Source organism: Theobroma cacao, chromosome 4, assembly GCF_053813885.1.
Source record: "Theobroma cacao isolate CCN51 chromosome 4, ASM5381388v1, whole genome shotgun sequence".
NCBI classification, from domain to species: Eukaryota; Viridiplantae; Streptophyta; class Magnoliopsida; order Malvales; family Malvaceae; genus Theobroma; species Theobroma cacao.
The window spans coordinates 1,445,902-1,468,606 of NC_142642.1; the positions used below are offsets into that span (position 1 = coordinate 1,445,902).

General features: G+C 34.1%; 4 protein-coding genes across 4 annotated transcripts; 2 read left to right on the forward strand and 2 right to left on the reverse strand.

The window, feature by feature from the left end:
• The first annotated feature begins 1,377 nt into the window (after positions 1-1,377).
• LOC18600883 (alpha/beta-Hydrolases superfamily protein) lies at positions 1,378-5,853 on the forward strand. The gene is made up of 5 exons (XM_007031605.3): positions 1,378-1,950; positions 2,757-2,793; positions 2,916-3,152; positions 3,265-3,312; positions 5,203-5,853. The coding sequence occupies exons 1-5, from the start codon at positions 1,535-1,537 to the stop codon at positions 5,683-5,685; spliced, it is 1,221 nt and encodes a 406-aa protein (XP_007031667.2). The 5' UTR covers positions 1,378-1,534; the 3' UTR covers positions 5,686-5,853.
• A 781-nt stretch (positions 5,854-6,634) lies between these two features.
• GPDHP (NAD-dependent glycerol-3-phosphate dehydrogenase family protein) lies at positions 6,635-9,971 on the reverse strand. The gene is made up of 11 exons (XM_018119868.2): positions 9,558-9,971; positions 9,191-9,267; positions 9,032-9,104; positions 8,692-8,909; positions 8,499-8,606; positions 8,250-8,313; positions 8,131-8,168; positions 7,932-8,052; positions 7,800-7,854; positions 7,674-7,722; positions 6,635-7,208 (listed from the first exon to the last, which is right to left on the reverse strand). The coding sequence occupies exons 1-11, from the start codon at positions 9,904-9,906 to the stop codon at positions 7,026-7,028; spliced, it is 1,335 nt and encodes a 444-aa protein (XP_017975357.1). The 5' UTR covers positions 9,907-9,971; the 3' UTR covers positions 6,635-7,025.
• Positions 9,972-12,779: 2,808 nt separating this feature from the next.
• On the reverse strand, positions 12,780-15,670 carry LOC18600886 (Ku70-binding family protein). The gene is made up of 5 exons (XM_018118807.2): positions 15,484-15,670; positions 14,800-14,921; positions 14,385-14,522; positions 14,181-14,264; positions 12,780-13,192 (listed from the first exon to the last, which is right to left on the reverse strand). The coding sequence occupies exons 1-5, from the start codon at positions 15,566-15,568 to the stop codon at positions 13,058-13,060; spliced, it is 564 nt and encodes a 187-aa protein (XP_017974296.1). The 5' UTR covers positions 15,569-15,670; the 3' UTR covers positions 12,780-13,057.
• A 3,128-nt stretch (positions 15,671-18,798) lies between these two features.
• AGP11 (arabinogalactan protein 11) lies at positions 18,799-19,515 on the forward strand. The gene has a single exon (XM_007031609.3). The coding sequence runs from the start codon at positions 18,936-18,938 to the stop codon at positions 19,419-19,421; it is 486 nt and encodes a 161-aa protein (XP_007031671.2). The 5' UTR covers positions 18,799-18,935; the 3' UTR covers positions 19,422-19,515.
• Positions 19,516-22,705: the final 3,190 nt, after the last annotated feature.

Sequence of the window (22,705 nt, forward strand, 5' to 3'; positions counted from 1 at the left end):
TGGTAGCCAAGTTATTGATCCATCCTTGGAGGGTTGTTATTTGAGGGGTGCACGTGCTAGGCATTTAGTGCTGGTTTCAAGACACATAGGGATTGAAGCAATGCCAAGAAAGAAGGGGGACTAACCCATCTGTTCAATTGTATTTTTCTATCAATATGCAATTATGTCCTCCATTTAAGCAGAAAAGAGCTTGAGGCCATGTGATGTTTTCTAGCATACAAAAAAGTTTACTAACTAGATTTCCATTTTCACCTGGCCAGTAATCTAAGCCAGATTTTGGTAGGTTAAAAAGTTATAGACCTTTCTGCACTTTTTGGTTGCTTAAATGTGGCTAAAACATGTTCTGCTACCCCACCTTGAACACTTAAATTACTGCTCCATTTTGGACCAACTACTATACTTAATCAAGGAATCTAACAAAAATTTTGTGACTATGGCATGTTAGGTATGCTAATTTTGTAAGTTCTAAGAGATTGGTCCCATATGTTCAAATCACTCACCTTGATTTCCATTTAGGTTCAACCTGTGAAGTTGAAAGGAAAAAAATAGACATTGTCTTGTCCAAAATCCTTAATTGCTCAAGGCTTTATCTTCTTTTAACCTGGGATTTCTCCTCTTTTGGCTCTGGAGATTGTATGTCAATCAAATTCTCAAAAACACTGACCTGAAATCAATATTAGGAGTTTCCAAAGATATGGGATTCCATGGTATTCAAGCAAAATGCTCAAGGCATGCTGGAAAAACTTTTCTAAATTAAAGAAATGTAAGGAATATTTGTGATGAACCCCAAAGAAGCTAAACGATAGAAAGAGTTTTTCTTGGTTTTCCAAACTTATCTAGCTGGTTCTTAGTCATTGAGGTTTAAATTACTTGTTTGGAAGTTACCTAATTCCTCCTCATTTGCCACCCTAAACCGAATGTCATAATTGGTGTAAGAGTCCTATCATTTGGGACAAGAAAGCATATCATTTTTCTTTGTACTGTGGAAAAGAGAATGCTTTCAATGAAATGATCAAGATATACACATATGTAAAAGACTTCTATTAAATTTAATCGAACTTTAAATTTATTAATTAATCTTGACTTTGGGCAAATTCAACTATACGTTTAACTAATAAGTATGATTAATAGTAAGGCGTAAATCTTTATAACCATTTTAACTAGTAGTAGCACAAGGTTTTGGCTATAATCAAAGTTCTAATGGTTCAATGAATCAACTTTATCCACATGGGAGTTCATGGGGTTGTTAGGTATTAGTAGTACCCTTCCCCTTTGCCATTTTGCCATCAAATTTTCCTGTCCATTTCCCTTGAGCCCATGACCCTACAAACAAATTATACAAAAAAAAAAAAAAAAGTTTCAATTTTAAGGACCCAACAGAGGAAAAGCATCCCTCTATTCTGTCTCTCTCTCTTGAGTACTTAATAGCCACTACAAAGAACAAAATCCTCTCTTTTTCTTTCTCTCTGAAAAAGTTTTATCTTCTGGAGAAAAGAATAACTGAAAGCAAAAAAAAAAAAAAGGGAATGTCTATATGCATCAATTCCAACTCCTCCTGACCAAACCAACAAAAAGAAAAAAAACTGAAAGCAGAGCAAAAACAGAGCAAAGCAGAGGGAACAACAGAGAGAGAAAAGAAAAGGCAGAGATGGGAGGAGTGACGTCTTCAATGGCGGCAAAGTTTGCTTTTTTCCCACCAAACCCACCGTCATACAAGCTTGTAACTGATGAATTAACTGGCCTTTTGCTTCTAAGTCCTTTTCCTCATAGAGAAAACGTTGAGGTTCTTAGGCTTCCAACTCGGCGTGGCACGGAGATTGTAGCTATTTACATCAGGCATCCTATGGCTACTTCCACTTTGCTTTACTCTCATGGAAACGCTGCCGATCTGGGTCAGATGTATGAGCTTTTCATTGAATTGAGCATCCACTTGAGGGTCAATCTTATGGGGTACACTCTGTTTTCAGCTGCTTTTTTTTCTTATTCTTTTGTGTAAAAAAGTTTGGAACTTTTCTTTATTATTTGGTGGGTGTTTGGTGATTTTGGCATCTGGGTTTTCGGAATTCTGTGGCTTTTTGCTGTTCTCTTAATGATTTTGTTGGTTCTTGGCATCTGGGTTTTTGGTTTTTGTGTTTGTGTAGCAACATTTAGTTTTTTAGTTAATTGCATTTACAAGAGTTGGAGATTTCTATGCAAACCTCTTGAGTGGGTGGAATTACTGGAAATAGATACATGGCTGGTGTTATGCAAGTTTTATTGGCCCCTTTTAGCAGTGTGATTTAATTGGAAAGGAATTAAAAGATGTGTTTCCGGGAAGATGTTGCTAGATAGTGATCATGGAAATCAATTTATGGTGTTAAGCGTGGGCAAATTGATTTTTCCTTTGCCAGGTTTAGGTGAGAATTGTATGAATAATTGGCTTATTTAGCAGTTAGTCTCATCTTGTTGATACCTGATAGTTACTACCATTACATTGTTGGTTTAACCTGATAAACTGTTCTGTGACTGAAGCACTAGCTAGCTATTAACATTTTCATGTTTTTATTTAGCAGTAGCAAATTTTATTGTCTAGTACCAGTACTTATCACCATGCCAAAGAGAAAATGATGGAGTTGTTTGTGCATTTCTCTTGGAATTATGATTGCCGTCTTGGAAAGACTTTCTTTTTTTCCATTCAAGAAAATTTAGTTTAGCAACTCATTAGGGAAAAATTGAAGTTGACTGTTTTCTTATAGATTTTCTGTGATTTTGTGCAGCTATGACTATTCTGGGTATGGGCAATCATCTGGAAAGGTATATAACAAACTTAAATTGTTTTAAAAAGAGGGGAAAAAAGTTGTCTTTCTGTAAAAGATATGATTATAATTGTGGAGCTGATATGATCATCTAAAGCCCATATCTTTCTTGTATTACAGCCAAGTGAGCAGAATACATATGCAGATATTGAAGCCGCATATAAATGTCTTGAAGAAAGCTATGGTACAAAACAGGAAGATATCATCCTCTATGGCCAATCTGTTGGTAGTGGCCCCACTTTGGATCTAGCAGCTCGGCTGCCTCAGTTAAGGGCTGTTGTTCTGCACAGTCCCATACTTTCTGGCTTAAGAGTCATGTATCCTGTAAAGCGTACATATTGGTTTGACATTTATAAGGTAACATAATATTTTATTAGTTTGCTTGTCCAATTTTATCTGCTATTAGGATTTATTTATATTAATGTTTGAAATATAATGTGATTTTTTTTTGTGGGTTGTTTGTATGCAGAATATTGATAAAATTCCACTTGTCAATTGTCCTGTTCTTATCATTCATGTAAGTATCTATAACCCTCATCCTCCACTTTAAGATTTCATGGGTTATGGATTTCATGAATCTGCCACATGCACATTTATCCCTTTAGGTTGTAGATATTTGAACCATTATATTGTTTATATGATTTTTATCTTTTGCCATTGAATTCTTCACAACAATGATGGCATTTAATGAACTCTTTTTTTTTTTTTCCTTTTCTTTTTTGAAGTCTAGAGTTTAACTCTTAACTCTGATTCGGTTGAAAGTGAAAACCCCAATATTGAGTGATGAGATAGTTATGCACTACTTGACCTTTTCTTCATCATATGATATACTCTGAAGTTTGAATTTTGTGCTTCTTACTTCTCCTACATTTTCATTTGATCTCTTGTGATAACTTGTTTGTTCCAAATAAAAATTTCTCGAATCTAATAAACTGTTGTCCACCATGAAAACACTCCCCTCCCACCCCCCCCCCCCCCCCCCCCCCCCTTCCCAAAAAGAACACTTATTGATTGGACAATGATCAGAGCTTTAGCCAGCAATTCTAAACATAAATTTTGGGGTATCAATTGAATTACACCAAGCTGTCCTTCAATGTTACTTCACATATCTTCGTACCTTATGACCGATTTTACCATTGATGTTTCTTGCTTAGGAGTTTCTTTTAAGGTCCAATTCTTTCATCAAGTCTGACGAACCTAGATCTGCATTGGACTTTGGCCCATGCAAATGTCTGAAGTAGAAACAAAAAGATAGCTGTCATGGCAGTGGGTAAATAATTACTAGTTTTGGAGGATTGCCAGTCCTGGCAAAGTAAATTAAATGCAGTCCTTGCTATTTAGATTTCTTGCATCTATAACACCCTTTTATCTTCTCAAATGTATTTTTGCTAGAGGAGCGTGATTGAACCATTGTTTATATATGATTTGCTTAGTATTTCAATATTAGTTTATTCTTGAGATAGTTGATGAACACCTTTGGGTAACAACAAAGGTCCTACTGCTTCTGTTTTGATACCTAGAAAGAAAAGATAATATCTCTGCGAATTTACTTAGCTTTTATGAGGACTAAAATCAACTTAGCAACTGCCAGAGCTGATTTTGGAAGGTGCTGAGAGGGATTTGAGGGTGAAGGATGTATGTGGGGAAGATTGTTGAGAAGAAATTTGAAGGGTGGCTTGAAGTGAAAAGAAGTGACCGATATGGACCCCATTGATGGCTAAACCAGATTAGTATGCGTGATTTTTAGTTTTGAAAATCATGCCATATGTTGACATTGCTGAACTTTTCTGTATGTCTCTGCCATATATGGTTTGGCTTGTTTGGTTTCTTCTTTTTAAATTATAGTATCATGGATAATTCCATTGGGTAGTGCAACATCTGCAGTTTTTGAAATTTAGTTTTCTTAGCTTCTATTGCTTAGTCAGAAGTAATCTTCTGTAGACTGTATAGCTTTTGTTTAATGAAGGTAAGTTTGGTTTTCCTCATCCTTGTATTTAATCTAATGCATAAGTTGGGATTATGACCAAATTGTTCAAGTTGCTAATTTCCTCAAATATAGTTTCTGCTTTCATAGTGCAAAAAAATTGACAATGCCCTTTTAACAAAAGTTTTGAGGGATGGGCAGATGGAAGGAACTCAAATAGTAATAGTTGAAGAGAAATAACTGATATAGAAGAATTTTCAAAAAAAAAAAAAAACTGATACAGAAAAGTATCTAGTTTTTCCTTAAAGGGCTTTGATGTGTAAATATTTTAAGGTTCATTGTTTCTGTCTTAATTTACTGATCAGTAAATGATAACTGTCTAGAAGATTGTTTGCAATTTACCCCAAAAAAGGTAGGTGAAAATGATTTCCTATAACCGCCAATTATAGCTTTTAAGACTTCATCTTTTATATCATTGTGTAGGGAACTTCAGATGAAGTTGTCGATTGCTCTCATGGTAAGCAACTCTGGGAACTGTGCAAAGAGAAGTATGAACCACTGTGGCTTAAAGGAGGGAACCACTGTGATCTAGAGCACTACCCTGAGTATATCAGACATCTCAAGAAATTCATATCAACCGTTGAGAAATCTCCTTCACAAAGGTACAGTTCTAGGAGAAGCACAGACCAGTTTGAACAGTCCCGGAAAAGTACTGATGTATTTGAGGTTTCAAGGAAGAGTACTGATCGAAGAGAGAAACCAAGGAAGAGCACTGACAGGCCTGAGAAGTTGAAAAACCAGTCTAATAATATGGATAAGCTAGAAAAACTAAGAATCTCTTTTGATCAATTGGAAAGGTCTAGGAGGAGCGTGGATTGCCATGAGAAGTCCCGGAAAAGCATCGACCACCAGTTGGAAAGAGCAAGGAAAAGTGTTGATCGGTTGGATAGAATACGAACTGGTTAATACTTTCATGTAGAAAAAGAAAAAAATTGCATCCAAGTGTTTGGTGTTGTGAGGAATTAATTCTGGTTTTCTTCTTTTATATTTATTATTATGGTGCTTGGGCTGTGTAGTTGGCTTGTCTTATATCTTTTCCATCATACTGTGGCATGAAAAATGGGTTTGGTGTTATACTCCGACTCTGAATTTGGCTATGACCCTGACCCTTTTTACGAGTGTTGTTTCATCCATCTTGTAAACACAAGCTAGTTTTCCACCGTCCTGGCATTTTTATATGCCCAAACGATACCACTGGAAAGCAGTTTGCTGCAAAGCTGAAAAGGTTAGGCTGAAACTGAAATGTCTTAATAACTTCCTGGCATGTTTGGCGGACAGTAATTTCTTCGGGGGATGGAAACATGGAATGAAGCAGAAAACTCTGAAACAGGCTAGCTAAATGGTAAACTACGATTTGTCCACTCCCAGGTAGACAATTTTACAGAGAGCAGATTACCAAGCAGGGCAGCACCTGTCAAGTTCACATGCCTGGCAACTAGCAAGCACTCTAATAGACGAAGAACGAGGAAGGCTTTGCTGAATGTAGCTGCAGCCTGCAGACGTGCTCGTTTTGCTTAACAAACTGGTTAAACCGATAAATTTGTGACGTGTAAAGTTCATTGTAATCTTTAACCATGACCCTATTTTATGCAGTTCCTTGGGCAAAATCTGCGTAAAAGTTTCACCAAGTGAATGAAGAAAAAGACTAGTCAAAAGTTCAATTCCTGCCAAGATGAGAAAGGATAAATGAAAGCTGCAATGAGGATCCAGTTTTTAGGTTCACTAGCATGCATGTTGTGCACTTGTTTATGTTGAGACACTTAAACGAGTGGCTTCCCATTTGGATGCAATTTAATGCTGGGATGCATGGGAGAAGGCTGTAAGAAAAACCAAATCAAATTTGACCAAGAAGGTTGATGACATTTTTCACGAGCAAAATGTTATTCAACTTTTTTCATAGTATACTATATTTCATTGAGGTATTTCAACACCCTCTGATTATTTGCAGGCTACATGGCCGTGATCATATTTATCAATCTTAAGAGAACAACCAGTGGAAAAAAAAAAAGACTTTTGAACCTTCATTTAAAAAAGTGCCAAAAGGCCTTCTGGTAACTTGGAAGCTTCTTACTCATGCTGCATTTCAGGCCTGCAACCCATTTTGTTGCCATTGCCCGACAATTCGCTTGAATTACCTGTCCAAAGTACTTGCTCAAGTCTTCTCTTTTATGCCTGCTGACTGAAAAGCAACTGAAGAAAGCTACTTCTGTGAACTGAAATGTAAGTTAGTCTTATCCATGGATAAGTCAATGGTAACGAGCAGAGTCCTCTAATAGGGACAACCTTGGTTTCTTCTCACTGTATTCAACTATGGCTGATGGTGGAAGATGACCAATGCAGATCTCGTGCACTGTTGCAAATAAAGGAAACAACTCTAGCCATCCACGGTGGCTTAAAACTTCATAGACCTCTCTTGCCGTGGATACACCCTAAATATAACAGAAGAATATCATATAACAGATTAATTCAGAAGCAACAAACTAGGTGTATTCAAAAGCATCTTTTAGTACTGCTAAAGAATGGCAACTGTTTCTATCTGTTGGATTCCCAGGATAGAAATGACTATTATTCTTCATCATAAGGGTAATAACTCTTATTCTAGTGAAAGGTCAGCCAACCTTTCCGTTTTTCTTTTACCAAGAATTAATTTAAAAATTTAAACCGATCTGAAATTCCTCATGGAAAATCGCTTTTCCATCTAGGAAGCAGGAAGTCTATTAGTGTCTTTCCAATTTGGTACATGCTTTAAGATCTTGTTAAGCTGTTGTTTTTATGTATTCCAGCTAATAGTAAATATGTTAGTGCTTTAGATTTTAGCTATGCAGTTTGTATACTCATCAGAATCTTTTTTTCCCATTATTTTCAAGACCATACTTTCCTTGTTTAAGATCTACCTGTAATTTCTGGCCCTGCAACATCTCAGCTTCAAGCTCATCAAAAGATCTGTAGATGAGAAACAGTATGGTCACAATTTTCTTTATATCCTGGTAAAGCTTGTGGACCAAATAGTTAAGGCTAACCTTTTTCCTCCATTTTTAGCAAATGCCTCGGCAACTTTTCTGTTTCTTCCCCCCACTGCCACAAATGACAAAGTTTTAGTATCGAAAGAGATAAATTTTCTCAAGTAGGTTTGAAGAGATCTGCTTTCTTACAGCATGTTGTGATGACATCAGCAACTCCACAGCTTTCAAAGAAGGTACTATCCCTAACAGATGAAAATAACAGCTTGGAGAAAGCTCTCATCTCTCTCAGACCAATTCTCATTATTGCAGCCTAATAGTTTGCATAACAGTGAGAAACCAGACAGCCAAAAATAGGTAAAACCTATGTTAAAAGACCATGCGCACTCACCTTTGTGTTATTTCCCATGTCAAGTCCATCCACAAAACCTGTAACACTAGGAAGTGGGATTGCTGTTAGCTCAATAGCTATATAGAAAAATGAAAACAAGATATTACCGCACTACATACCAGCTGCTATGGCCACAACATTCTTCAAAGTCCCACATAGCTCAACACCTTCCACGTCCTGAACCTGTTTGTTCATGAACACAAAAGCCACAAGCATGGGTTACATTCTTTTATGCTCTCAGCCTATTCAATGATTCGTCGTATCGATTTATCTGACTGTTAAGATTTGCAGTTATCTAGAGTTGCAACAGTAAACAAATCCATAAATTTGATGCTAATTGAAAGAAAAAGCACAATAATGGTACTCACAGGAGTGACCATGAAATAAGGTGTGCTGAATAATTGAACCCATTGTTCTGCAATCTCTCTGTTGTCTCTGTACCCAACTGTTGCTTCACTGAACTTCTCGACAGCAATCTGCAGACTCAACCAATTACTTTTGGGAAAAAAAATCGCAAAATGACATTGCATGTGAATTTCTCAAGTAAAATCAGCTGATTACCTCATTTGCGATATTTGCCCCCATCAAAACAGAACAGTTGATGCCAAGCTGCTCAGAAATAAGAGTGGAGATCATGCAAGGGCCTTCCATCTTGACCTCCATCCCTTTAATGAGGGAAATAGCCTCCACATCTCCACTCACTTTACCAACAAGCCTCTTGCATATACCCTCCATAAATTGATGGGGGGTCACAAAAACCAACATATTTGCATCTTTAACTGCACAATTTCCATTATGACCGTGAACAAATTGAACATCTATCCCTTAATACAAGCACAAAAAAATCTAATTTAACTGAAAAATTATAAGAAACCTGAAGAAAACAGGAAAAAAAAACTACCTGCATTGTCGAGGTCTGGATCTGCAATGACATTTTTACCTAGCTTAATACCAGGGAGATATTTAGCATTCTCCTGTGAAAGAAAACAAGTCACGGTTAGAAAATGAGAAATTTACAAGCTCACAAACAAATTGCAAATGAACGTCTGCAAGTGCTCACATTAGTTCGGTTAATGACATCTGTGAGCTTCTCACCACTTGGCAATGTCTCCTCAAATACCCACATCCTCACTTCATCTGAATTTTGATTAGAAGAAATTGAATTTCAATTCCACAATGAGTTTGTACAGCTCCAACAAATCTAAAGTCTTAAAACTTCCAATTAGTATTATCAATCTCAATACTCTTAAACATAATTTAGTAAAATTTTGATCATTCAACCATATGAATTTCACATATTTAACATCTTTGGTGATCCTGTCCTTGGTTTTAAATCAACCACAAGTTACCATGCAAGCAAAAAATGACACAGAAATATGATTGCATGCAACAAAAAACCGAAGAAAAAAAAAGTGATGGGCACATACCATGAAAAGAGTTGAGCTTGAGAGTGTTAGAAGCAATGAGCTTAGCAGCAACACTACCCCAATTGCCACTTCCGACCACTGTGATCCTTGATTTAAAACCAGCTTGACCATCATTACCAACATTGTTCCCAGTGTTGGTGTCATGGGGTGTTGCAGTTTCACCCTCCTGTGGGACTGGGACTTGTTCAAAGGCAGGAGCCATGGAAACAGGTAAAGAAATGGAACGAAATGGAGAGAAATGAGAGGAGGCAAAGATGAGTGGCAACGAGGAAAAGAAGGAATAAGGAGAGGAAGAGAAGTTAGAGAAGAGAGAAGAAGGAGAATAATATAAGGGGAAAGGAAAGCGCATGGGGGCGGAGATGACAGACACGTTTTCGTGAGAAACTATGAGGGAGTGTTATCTTTTATGTTTTCATTCGTTGAGTCTGGCGATCTACTCTATGTTTCTTTTCTTACTTATTAGCTCTGTTCGGTTTCTCTAAAAAAACCCAAGCCTGTTCTTTTCCTATTTCTGTCATTCTATGACACATTTAGTTGTCTAAACCTATTAACTAAGGTTAGACATAGAGAGCCAGAGAACCAGGATCATAGTTCATGTGTCAGAAGTGATCTAATTGTGCAATGTTCTCGTACGTATTCAATTTTCATCATATCAATGAAAAACATTTATCTATCATGTAGGAAAAATCACTTACTTACAAATCTAAACTCGTCTTATGACAGATAATCTACTAAATTATCAAGAAACTTACTTGGGTCAATACAGAAATGTTGATCTCGGATGCCAGGCCCACTTTCAGTGGCTCAAAATATTTGAGCCAAACTGGGTTGGCTGGTCCTAGGCCTAGGCCACTTTTGCACATGGTTCGTACTTTCGGCATACCTTACTTGCTGCAACTTTGCATACGGGGACATTTCACAACCAACTTGATTTTGGGACAAAAAAGGGTGGGGAGAATGGTCAAATTAGTCACATTATTATCCAAGAAGATCCAAGGGAAATGCTGTGATTATTATGCCTGGCATTTAACAATGAAAAGTAAGGTTAGACAAAATCTGTGGATATTGCCTTTTGTAACATGGCTCCAGGGCTTTTCTTTTTTTTTTCCATGCATGCCACCTTTTCCTAGTGTTGTTAGGATCGGGATTAGGGACATTTGATTTCAATTTTAAGCACTTTATTTGCATAATCTATAGTGGAAACATAAAGAAATAGATATCCACTTTCGGCAGCTGACGGCCAGGCTGAATCAAAGGTCTTGAGATGAAAAAAAAAAGTTTATGAAGATTCTTTTTATGTAGAATCTGAATTGTTTTATGAATTGTAAATTGTTTATTAACTTAAATTGTGTAAAAAAAATTAATAATATTTCTTATTGCAATGAGATACGAGTACTTTTGAAAAAAACCCGATTTTGTTGTAAATAGTAAATCATATTAAAGGTAATAATCAATTTTTTAATTAAATATTTTTAAATTAAATACTGCAATGTATTTTTATGGTAATTATCTTCTATGAGAATGTTGTGATAATAAAATATTTCCAGCTTTGTTCACAGAAAGAAAATGTAAAGATTCCCACAATATTAAACTATATGCCTGGGGCTCAAGTATTTGATATTAACAAAACTGTAGATAAAGAGAGGAATTCAAGATGTAACCTAGAAATTCTGGCTAGTTTTGTGCGACAATGTTCCTTCTTCTACCAAAAGGAGAAAAAAAAAAAAAAAAAGCAAAGACTGGTATGCTCCAATCTTTATATAAAAGCTATCAAACAACTAGCTGATCATACACTTGAAGTAAATTCCCTGTCCGCACAAAATGGAGGGCGATGCCTCATTTAGGGATCAAACTTGTTGTGTACAGGCCGTCTCCTGCGAGGAAGAGAATAATCCTCGGTCCACAACTGAGACTGAGGCACTGGCTCTTGCCCATTCACCTGCTTCCCATTCATTTCCTGATGCTGGTCCTTTAATCCCATCATTCCTGCAACTGCAACCAAAAACCAGTGAGCACTAAGTAAGCCGCAATGGCTCATGTGATTCTCAATTCCCATACAGAAAACAACCTGAAATACCTGGCCTGGCAGCTGATATTTGGTATTGACCAAGCAAGAAGAGGCAAATTAACAGCTTGAGCACCACGCCTGCCTTCATATCAATGCTTCTCCATGCTCCTTCCCACTATCCCCAGCTAATTTGAACACTTTTGTTGTTTTCAAACTGACATGAACTCCCAGGCCTCTATTTATATTACCCATATGTCATCTGGATAAAGTTCTAAAGACTAGAAAAGGGTCCACAGAAAGAAGAAAAGTTCTATAGGAAAGTGAAGAGACATGCGGCATGGGTGAATCTGGCTACCATGGAAAGTTTGAAGAAGGATATTATTGGTTTCCGTGCAGGACATGTTGGGGGCCTGGGGCGGGTTTCTTTTTGTTCTTTCTAAGACCCATTTTTCCAAAAAGAAATAAAGCAGTGCCGCTGCCACCACGTGGTCCATACTCTGGAAATAAACCCTGCCGTATTTACACCTATCTACATTGTGAGACTGGAGAGGCAAAGCTAATCAGGCGATTCTGTTAGCAGCTACCCAATGAACCTGAAGCTTCGTCCGTTCATGATTTCATGGTTGGATTGATAACTATCAACGTGGAAGAAAGCACACATGTGAACGGATGAATGGATTGCTTGACTGGCAACTACGGGGAATATCATACTGAATTCTTTTGGCCGCAATGGAACGGCAAAGTATTTCCCTGATATGAACAGATTTTGCCCGTGGCTCGAAGTCTGTATTGACTAGACGAATAGAAATTTTAATCTCATAATTCATTTTTTTTTCAATTATTTAAACATGTAGATTGGCCATTCCTGAACCTTGTTTTCCTTTTTTTTTTTTTTTCCTTTTTGACAATGAACCTTGATTCCTACAACAAATGCAGAATTATCACCTTAAGCGCTACTACGATACAGGAAATCAAAGGCAGAAAACTCCATCAGATATAACAGTTATAACAAGTCAAATTTCAAATGCAGGGTTCACCAAAAAGCAGAACCTCTTTTGACTTGTGAGGTCATTTCTGAAGAACATATGCTTATTTTATTCATGCTAGAAAACGAATGATTGGAGAACCAACAGCATCTTATCAACCCAAACTTGAAGCAATAAAAAGCAAAAGGGATATTTGGGGAGGGTGAAAAGTTAGTGAATCCAACAAAATTGGTATAATGAGGATTCTTATTCTCTTAATCTGATCTCAATAACCATTGGTATAGAATTTGTGTAACATTCAGAAATGGTACAATCCTTTCCTTTCAGTCATCTCCAAGAGGGTTAAAAGACTTCTTAGAGAAATGAATACTCTCTTTAGATTGAAATGTATGCAATTAAAGAACCAGGGCATGTTCCTATCCTACAAAACAAATATAGGATTCTTTCCAGAATCATTAGAAATGATATGCCTAGCAGAAACTGGTTGGGATTGCTATGACCAAATTTCAAGGAGCTCTGTCAAAGGGCTTTGTGTCATTGTAACAGATATCCCACACGGCCTCCATGGCATCCTTTGCAGCTGCTTCGGAGCAGTAAGGGTTAGCAGTCACTGATTTCATAACTCTTCTTCTCACGCAGTCCTTTAAAACCAAAACTTAAATTACTTAGAGATAGAGAATATAGACGAGAAACTATATCAGAAAAACCATAGCTATGCTGCTGTTTGATAAAGTAAAAAAATTTAATGCTGAATTTACTGTAAAAATCGTTCGGTGTTGTACTGAAAATTAAACACTAAATAGATGTCTTGTTGATTTTTTCTTCTCAAGTATTTTACATTAATAAACGTTAAAATGGAAAATAAATAATTCCAAAGGAAAGAATATATGGTCAATGCAATTAAATGACAAATTTTCAGTTAAATAAGAATGAAAAGTGGTTTTTAAATTGAGTTATCCAACACATTGGAGAAAATTAAACCATTGAAATTTTTCATTTTCAATAGTTTATCAAACACAACCTAAGTTTAAGTAAATGATAAACAGCATATCTTTAAGACAATGTTAAAAAGAACACGTAAGGTAAAATACACAAATAAATGAGTTTTGTATAAAAAAGGAAAATCCTTGGTAAGATAAGCTCTGTTTTCCTCACAAACTTCTTTATTAGCTCTACAAATGCAGCATTGTAACAAGCTGGAACCAAGGGTGGTAAATGGGAAGAACTAGTTATTAAGGGCTGGTCCAACAACAAACAATGAATTGAGAAGTAGAGGATTAGCTCTTTTTAGGGGACTCAACTACTTAATGTTTTCTTTGACTTCAACTTCATAGCACAACTCCTACTTGAGAATTTGGTTTATAGGATGCTAACCCTCTACAAGATAACCAGACTTTGGCGATAAAACCAACTGATATAAACAACCTAGAGATAACCCTAAAATAATTTTAAGGAATTACATAAGTAAAATAGAAAAAAAATAACTAATAACTAACTTCAAGAGAAACAGGTCACTTGACTACCATCTTGCTGCCAACCGTACACTTAATTCAAATTTAAAATACCACTTAAGACAGACTTTAAATCTAAAATATCTAATGAAATGAAATAAGGGGGAAAATAACTCACTTGTTCATGGCCCCTTATCTTCATATAACCTCGCAGCAATTCCCGTTTGTAGTGGCAATCACCGCTTAGATGGCCAGCACGAATCTGTAATTATAGAAGAAAACATTACAACCTCTACTTACCAAATGTACCAAGAGAGACCACGTCTAAGGAGAGCCAAATGCAAAACATTAAACTATGTTAATTGCCCAGTTTGACACATACCTCACTACAGGCATGATGAGCACAGTTAGCCCAGTCCAAATTTGCAGCACGGCAATCATCATACGCATGAATAAGCTCGTGTATAACTACTTGATTGACCTCATCTTGCATGTTGATATGGTTGCTACACACCATTATCTAGAAACACGTACACATAAAAAATAGTGAATAGAAAAGGATTAACTATAATGAGCTGTTGCATCAACTTCAGAATCCTAGGAAATGATTTAACAAGAAAAACAAAGCTTCATAACAGCTTGTCAGCATATAAAAAGGCATTATAACTTAAACTCGTTATGTACAGTAATTCACTCTCAAACAGTCAAATTAGCATATTCAATAACCTACACTAGTCGGCCTAATTTTTCAAAGCACTATTTGTAAAGTTAAGACAAAAGGCAAAAAGATTTTTTACTCCTTCACCACGAACATAGCCTCCACTAATCTGGTTGTTGCAATGAACGGCCTTGATGAAATTATCCCCAAACGTGCACCCAGCTTTCTCCAAATGCTCCTTCAAAAATTTCACCATTGGAGCTATTCAAAATATATAAATAAAAAAATTAATAAATGGCCTATTCAATCATAGATAACCCTGTTTGGTGCTAAGTAATGCAGGGAAAAAAAGGAAGGAGAAAAATTACAAGAAAGAAAATTGGAAACTGAATCCAGAAAATCATTTATAAAAAAATCTTCAATTCTTGGTCATAAATCTCAGAAATGGAATTGATTAAAAACAGAACCCAAAACCCAGAAAACCTTAAACCCTGAACCCTGAATACTTGAATCTAAAAGCAACAAAATTTGACAATTCTAACATGCCTTTCCATAGAATTACCATTAATTCTGAACTGCTCATTAGCCAAAACCCCAAAAGAACTAAGAAAATGTCCTAAAACCCTAAACCCTGAACACTCCAATCCAGCAAGTAAAGCAACAAAATTGAACATCTCCCATATGCTTTTCCTATGAATTACCACCAATAATTCGAAATGGGTATTAGCCAAAACCTTTGAAAAAAACAAAAGCACTAAAACCTTATTAAATCCATGAAAATTATACATTTAACAAAAAAAAGAAAAGAAATTTGAAACTTTACTCCGGAAACTTCTTTGGATCATGTCTCGGCATTCATCAACGGTGCGTCCTTCTAATCCAGGTTTCGGGGCGGGTTCCTCTGCCATTTTTCTCTATTGGGTTTTTGGGCAGAGGATTGAGCAGCTCTCTAGCTGGCGGGTTTGGGTTTTCTCTTTTCAAGGGTTATTTACCATATTTTGTTTATCTTTTTAAGAAAAAAAAATTCTTTTTTTTTTCTATAAAAGCCAAGATCTTTTTTTTTTTTAATTTTTAGGGTTTTATGATGTAAATATAAAATATTAATAATTATATAGAATAACAAGAATAAGACACCATTAATTAATTCATCAAAAATCTAATATGTATATGTTTATATTTATTAAAATTATAATATTACACAGCATGCTTAACACATTTATTAAACAGAATTAAATTTTATATACATAATATGATTTAAAATTTGTTTAACTAATTAATACGATTAAATTAAAATATAATTTCATTATATAAATTTAAAATTAATAATTATAAAAACAACTAAAACAAAACAATAATATTTATCGAGTATGTGAAAGAACTTCAAATAAATCATTAAAGAATTTATTTTGATGTTAAACGAGTAACAAGTAGACACATTAATATCATTAATTAAATGCATAATAAATAGATAATGGATTATACAAATACACAATAACATGATTAACTAAATAAATTAAGTGAGTTTGATCCGTTTAAAATGAAATTGTAAAGTCTGATAATAAATTAGTAGGTTAATTATTGTTAGTTTTATTAGGAAAAAAAATTGATGATATTGACGAATTTGTTAAACATAAGCAATATGATTGCTTAATTTATTTAATTTAATTGTTGCAATTTAATGTCTTAAATAAGTATAAAGTATCATGAAGATGCCACCAATTTACCATTAATTGAGTTTTTTATTTTCTTAATAATCTGATTAATGTCATATGTTTCACATGTTTATTGGGATTTGGGGCAAAAAAAATATGAAGTCCATATGTCAATTATTCCATTTTAATATTCTTAATTGGAGCAATCATTTATAATTTTAAAAAATTATTGATTATATAGTATCTGATTATATTATTTTTGTTTATTTGTGAAAAATTATTAAAAGGTTTATATTTAATGCACTATCTGTGTATTAATAAATCAAATATTTTCATCTCATTAATAAATAAATTTAAAAGTTAAAACTCTTCAAAAATAGATATCGATAATTTTAAAAATATTTTGTTTTTGAACAATTTTGAACTTTTTTCTTTATATATTCATAAAATGACATTTCATAATTAAGTAATAATATATAAATATTATATACCGGCAATATATCAAGTATAAATTCATGATACTCTCGAGACAAAAACATGTAAGGTTGTCAACGGGTAGTATGCCCATTAATTTTGAAGTACTAGAATCCTACAACTATGCAAATATTTTTGAAAATTATTACTCTAATCTAAACCTTAATTCATACCCACTGATAATTACCTAACTTGTTTAAAAACTTAAGTAATATAAAAAAATTATTAAAATGCTCAGTCTTGTTCCTCCCTGTCTTGTATTGCTGGTTAATGTCCCTCATTATAGTCATAGCTTGATCTATTGCAGCTCTTAATTTCTTTGATGAAATTTGAAGCACACTGTCAGTTGAAGTATCCAGTTTCATTCTATCCTTTGCTGCTTTTGAATTGGTAGGGACAAGGCCCTTTACGGTAGACTAACAAGATGAAACTTTTGAACACCTAGGTCAAGTCAAGGAACTGAGCCAGGGATTTAAGCACTCATGACCAGAAAAAGAAGGAGTTGGTAGGAAGCGAGTTCAGCACCGACAAGAACTAACAACGACTTAGAAAAGGAAGACAAGAAGAAAGAGCAGCTAGGGGAAGAAAAGAAAAAAAGAAGTAGGACCGAAGGAGCGGTTGCGATTAAGGGAAAGGGAAAGGGGAGAAGAGAAAAACAAAAGAAGGAAAGGCTAGGGTCTACATATTAATATATTAATATTATTAAATAAATAAATAAAATCAAGATAATTAAGTTCGGGTGGCATGTATTCAAAGGATGGTGCCCAAATTTGATATGAGTAGTGAAATCACTACCCGTACTCATTTCAAACCCGCTTATAAAATACCTTGATCCTATATAACCGAATCAGGTATTTTATAACAAAATACTCATTGTCATCTATAAAAATATGTATGTTTGTATATATAAGATTAATATTTGAAGTATGGATATCGTATAGTTTTTATACCGTTAAGTAGGCCACCAAATCTTGATACTTTATTAATGAGGTAAAATGTGAATATTATTTTGAAGGAAGTAGAAGGTTGATATTAAAACTTGATGTTGTTATTATTATTATTTCCTTCAAAATAATATCCATTTTTTACCTCATTAATCAAGTATCAAGATTTGGTGACCTATGTAATGCATCAAATATTAATCCATATATATATATAGAGAGAGAGAAAAGATAGTTACATCCCTATTTTTTTCCAATTACCTTTTTATTTGTCAACTTTCTAACAAAAAGAAGCGGAAGGGTTGCCTGAGAAAGACAAACTCATGTTAAGGCCAGGTGTTTAAACGTGTATATGATTACATTTATTAAAAGTGTAATATTCGCTTAACACATTTATTAAACAAAATTAAATTTTATAGATTTAAAACTCATCTAATCGATTAATACCATTAAATTAAAACATAACTCTATTATGTAAATTTTAAAACCAATAATCATAAAATCAACTAAAACAAAGCAATAATATTTATTGAGTGTGTGAAAAATCTCCAGATAAATCATTTACCAGTTAGAAATTTGTTAATTATATAATTTCTGATTGCACTATTCTCTTTTGTTTACGAGAAATTATCAATTTGATACATTATCCGTATATCAATAAATCAAATATTACTATCTCATTAATAAATAAATTTAAAAATTAAAAATTTTTAAAAATAAATATGATTAATTTTAAAAATATTTTGTTTTAGAAAAATTTTGAACTTTTATCTTTATATTCATAAAATGGCATTTCGTAATTAAGTAATAATACATAAATACTATACTATAAATCCGAGATGACAACCTGTGTGTGTATATATATAGAGAAGAAAACTACATCCCCTTTGTATGAGTCTAATTTTTGCAAATTACCTCTTTATTTGTCAACTTTCTAACAAAAGAGCGCAAAAGAAGGGGAAGGGTTGCCCTAAAAAGGCAAAGCCATGTTGTGGCGAGGTGTTGAAGATTGATTTTCTCCCACAAATAAACCATCAAACTCGGTCAACCAAATTGTGTGCAAGGGTTCTCTGAAACTGTGTATATATACCTTCTGCCTCTGGCTTTTCTCAAATCATTCATCAGCATTGCAGTGTTTTTCTCTATACATCTTTAGAGAAACTACTGCATTCCTTTTGAATCACCTTCTAACGAAACAAAGAGAAGACATGGCACGTCAACTGATTGTTCTCGCCCTTGTGTTCGTGGCTGTTGCTGGGGCATTCGCCGCCGATCAGTCACCTGCGTCATCCCCATCATCTGCTCCCAAGGCTTCACCTTCAAAGTCGTCATCTTCTACACCTGCTGCTTCTCCCAAGTCGTCATCCTCCTCCCCATCTCCTTCCCCCAAGAAGTCTAGCAGCCCCGCCGCATCACCAAAATCCGCTCACGCCCCCGCCCAAGCCCCCAACACTCCTGCTGCTTCCCCCAAGAGCTCCACCCCAAGCCAGAGCCCCAGCGAGGACCCTTCCGCTGAGGCCCCCGAGCTCGCATCCCCTCCTGCCCCAACCGACGAGGCCCCTGCTTCTGGCCCTTCTGCTGACGGCCCTACAGCTGATGGCACTCCCGCACCAGCACCAGGCAACTCTGGTGCCGCTGCTCTCAAAGCCACTGGCATCCTTGGTGTTGCAGCTCTTGCCGGGTTCTTCTTCTGAGCTTGACATGGCACATGCACGGAGGGTTTTGAGGATGCTTTTCTAATTTTGTATGTTATCAAGTAAAACAGTTTTATTTGTTTGTGAAATCAGTTCTTAGAGTCCTCAGATGAAGGCTCTGATTCTTAATATATTTTGTTTGTGAACTATATAGTATTTGGAAAAAAAATTTTATTTTAATTTTATATTAAATTATAAGATTATATACCTTCTTCGCACCCATCTAATTTATAAACCAACCTAAATAATTATAATAAACAACTTAATGTCCATTAAAATTACACGTGAATCTATCTCTTTAATTATTTAGGTAAAATTATTTCATTAAAGTTCCGTTCGTTAATCGGAAAATAGCTTCTTAATCAAATATATATTTTGTGGAAAGCATTTTCTTGAAAACATAATTTTTGTGTTATTTAGATTAAATTTTGAAGAAAAAAATCATTGTTTGGCAATTAATAAAAAAACTATAAACCTTTCGTAAGATTTATTATTTAAAAACTATCAACATTTTCATTAACTTCAACATTTTTTGTACAAGATTTTCTAATATATATATATTAGGATTGATAGTGTAATTAGTAGGAAATTTGTACTTTAATTAGAGTAAAGTGTAACTAGTTAGTTCAAGTTAGTTTGTTAGGAATTATTTTTACCAAGTATGTTTACTGTTTTTAACAGATTGTGTTCAACTTGGACAAATTTCCCCTCATTCTGTTAGTTTGGTAATTGTTCATCGGCACCTTTAAATGCTAATGGGTTTCAGTCACAAATGATGGAAAATAACAGTTCATAAGTTCTCCCAAATTGAATCTTTGCATTTAATTATTCCACAATTTTCAGAGCAAGAGGTAAGTCTCAATGGTTGAAATCTCATTCTTGATTAATCGAATCTTTTTATTTTTAAAACCGATTATGACTGATTTTTTATTTTTCAAATTTCTCGACTATTCGTTAAATTCAAAACTTATCGAAAATCCACAATCGTTGCTCTTTTTTCATCACTCCAATTATCATGGATCAATGATTATTAATGTGGACAAAATGCGATAACTTGATTGTGGCTTGACTTCTTGAATCCATCTCATCACCAAAATTGTATCAACGGCATTTTTCATAAGCGCAAAAGGAATTTCCAGAAGTAAAAGCTTTTAGAACAAGCATGGTTGCTCCAAAGAACTCTAAAACAATGGGCAAACAATCAACAGCGTTAATAGGGGGAAATAATTGAGGAACATAGATAATAAAGTGGAACAAAAGCTGATGGGAAGAAGCTTCCAACATAAGAGCCATGGAAAGCCAAATGGACATCCCATTTTGAATGTAGAAACACAAGATTCTGGCTTGTGGAGTAGTTGTGTTTGTTGAAGGGGCTGCCCTAGCCCTTCCATTACCGTTTGTTGGATATGTTCCTTCTTACCTATTATTTAAACAGGGAAAACGAACAGCAGCAGGGCAAGGGGCAGCAAGCTTTTGCGTTTGTCGAGTGAATTCTTTCCTTGGTTCCTACGCCTAAATAATGTTGGAATGCAGGCCATTCAGCAACTACAGTGAAGAAGAGTACCGCATGCAGATTCAACAGAAAACACTGTTCTAATGACTGTGTTCTTAGGATATTTTCCAGAGTCTAATGGGGGAACTTGATACGGAGGCAGGGGCGGAGGGTAATGTGGCCCCCCCAAATTTTAAATTTTTTTATTATATATATATATATATATTAACGATCCATCTAAAATTTTTAAAAGTTTTTATTTATTATATATTTTTTAATGATCCGTTTCAAAATTTATGGAATTATTTATTTATTATATATTTTTAATGATTTCCTCAAAATAAATTTTTATTTTAATATTAGTAAAAATAATAAAATCAACTCATAAACCGTACTTAATTTTATCATAATTTAAGTTTTTTTACACCTTTATCTCCCTCTTTCTTTTTCTCTTTTGTTTTTTTATTTTTACTTTAATCTTTTTCCTATAACTCATCATTAAAATACATTTTATTTTTCAAAAAATATTTATGAGCTTTTGAACTTTGATAAGGAATAATGGGGACCACTCACCATCATTATGTGAAATTAAGAGAAAGTAAAGTTTTTTTTTTATTTATATTATTTAACTATTTATATATTTAACTATTGTATAAAATCTTGTATATCATGTTTAACTATTTATATTTTATACACTATAGTTTTATATTTAATATTTTAAATTTAAATAAAATAAAAAATATTAAATATTAGTTACACATTGATTGAGGTATGATCTTAGGTTTCTTTATATTAGTGGTCTGATGTGCTTGTCTTTCTTTTTGTTGGACATTTTTGTTCTCTTTGAACAGCTATTATAAGTTTTCAAATGGTTTAGGAGTCTTTAGTCAATTAAAGGTTTAATAAAAACACTTTTCAAAGAAAAAATTTTTTAATTTGATTAAAGCATGACTAAATTCTAAATAATTCTTTTACACTTAAACAATCAAATTCAATAGTTCAAATAATAAAAAAGAATAATATGAATCAAAACATCCTCGACTCAATTTTGAAAAAATATATGTTTTTCAAGTAAAATCCGATATTTATAAAACTATTATAAGTCTTTTTTTTTATTTTTTTTAATTTATATGTTATATAAAAATATTATATATTATGAATCTCTTAATTATTTCTTAAGTTCAACATATTAATTTTAAAAATTTTTAATTCTTATACTTTTTTCGTCTTTAGGCCCCCAATAAAAATTAACTAGTTCCGGAAGGGCGTTACCCTTTTTCTTAATGCAATTGCTCACCCAATTGCACTATCCAAACCACCATGTTTTATTGTTCTTTATCCTTGTATCCTGTAACAAAACCACTTTAAACTTACTACAAATTACTGCAATCCTAGTGTAATTGAGAATTTGATTATCCATGTATAGAAATGTGAATTAACACCTTATTGACTCTAAACCAAATTAAGTTTTCTTGAAAAATTATATATATGATAACTCTCTTTAAATTCCCTCATTTTCTCCCTGAGTTTTCCTGAGAAAAAAAATGGAAGAATCAAACTGACCAACATTAATACAGAAAATTATGAGCTTTCACCGTTTCAACAAAAATAAAATAAAATAAACTAAAAGAAAGCTTCAACCAGTTTCAGCAACTCTCACGTGCTTTAAGCAGAAAACATGCAGAAAATTATCAAAATAAACAATGAAATTCAAAATTGTAAACATCATTAACAAAAAATATGAAAAAACTAAAATATTCTTTTTTTTTTCTCATATAATGCGATCAGTGCA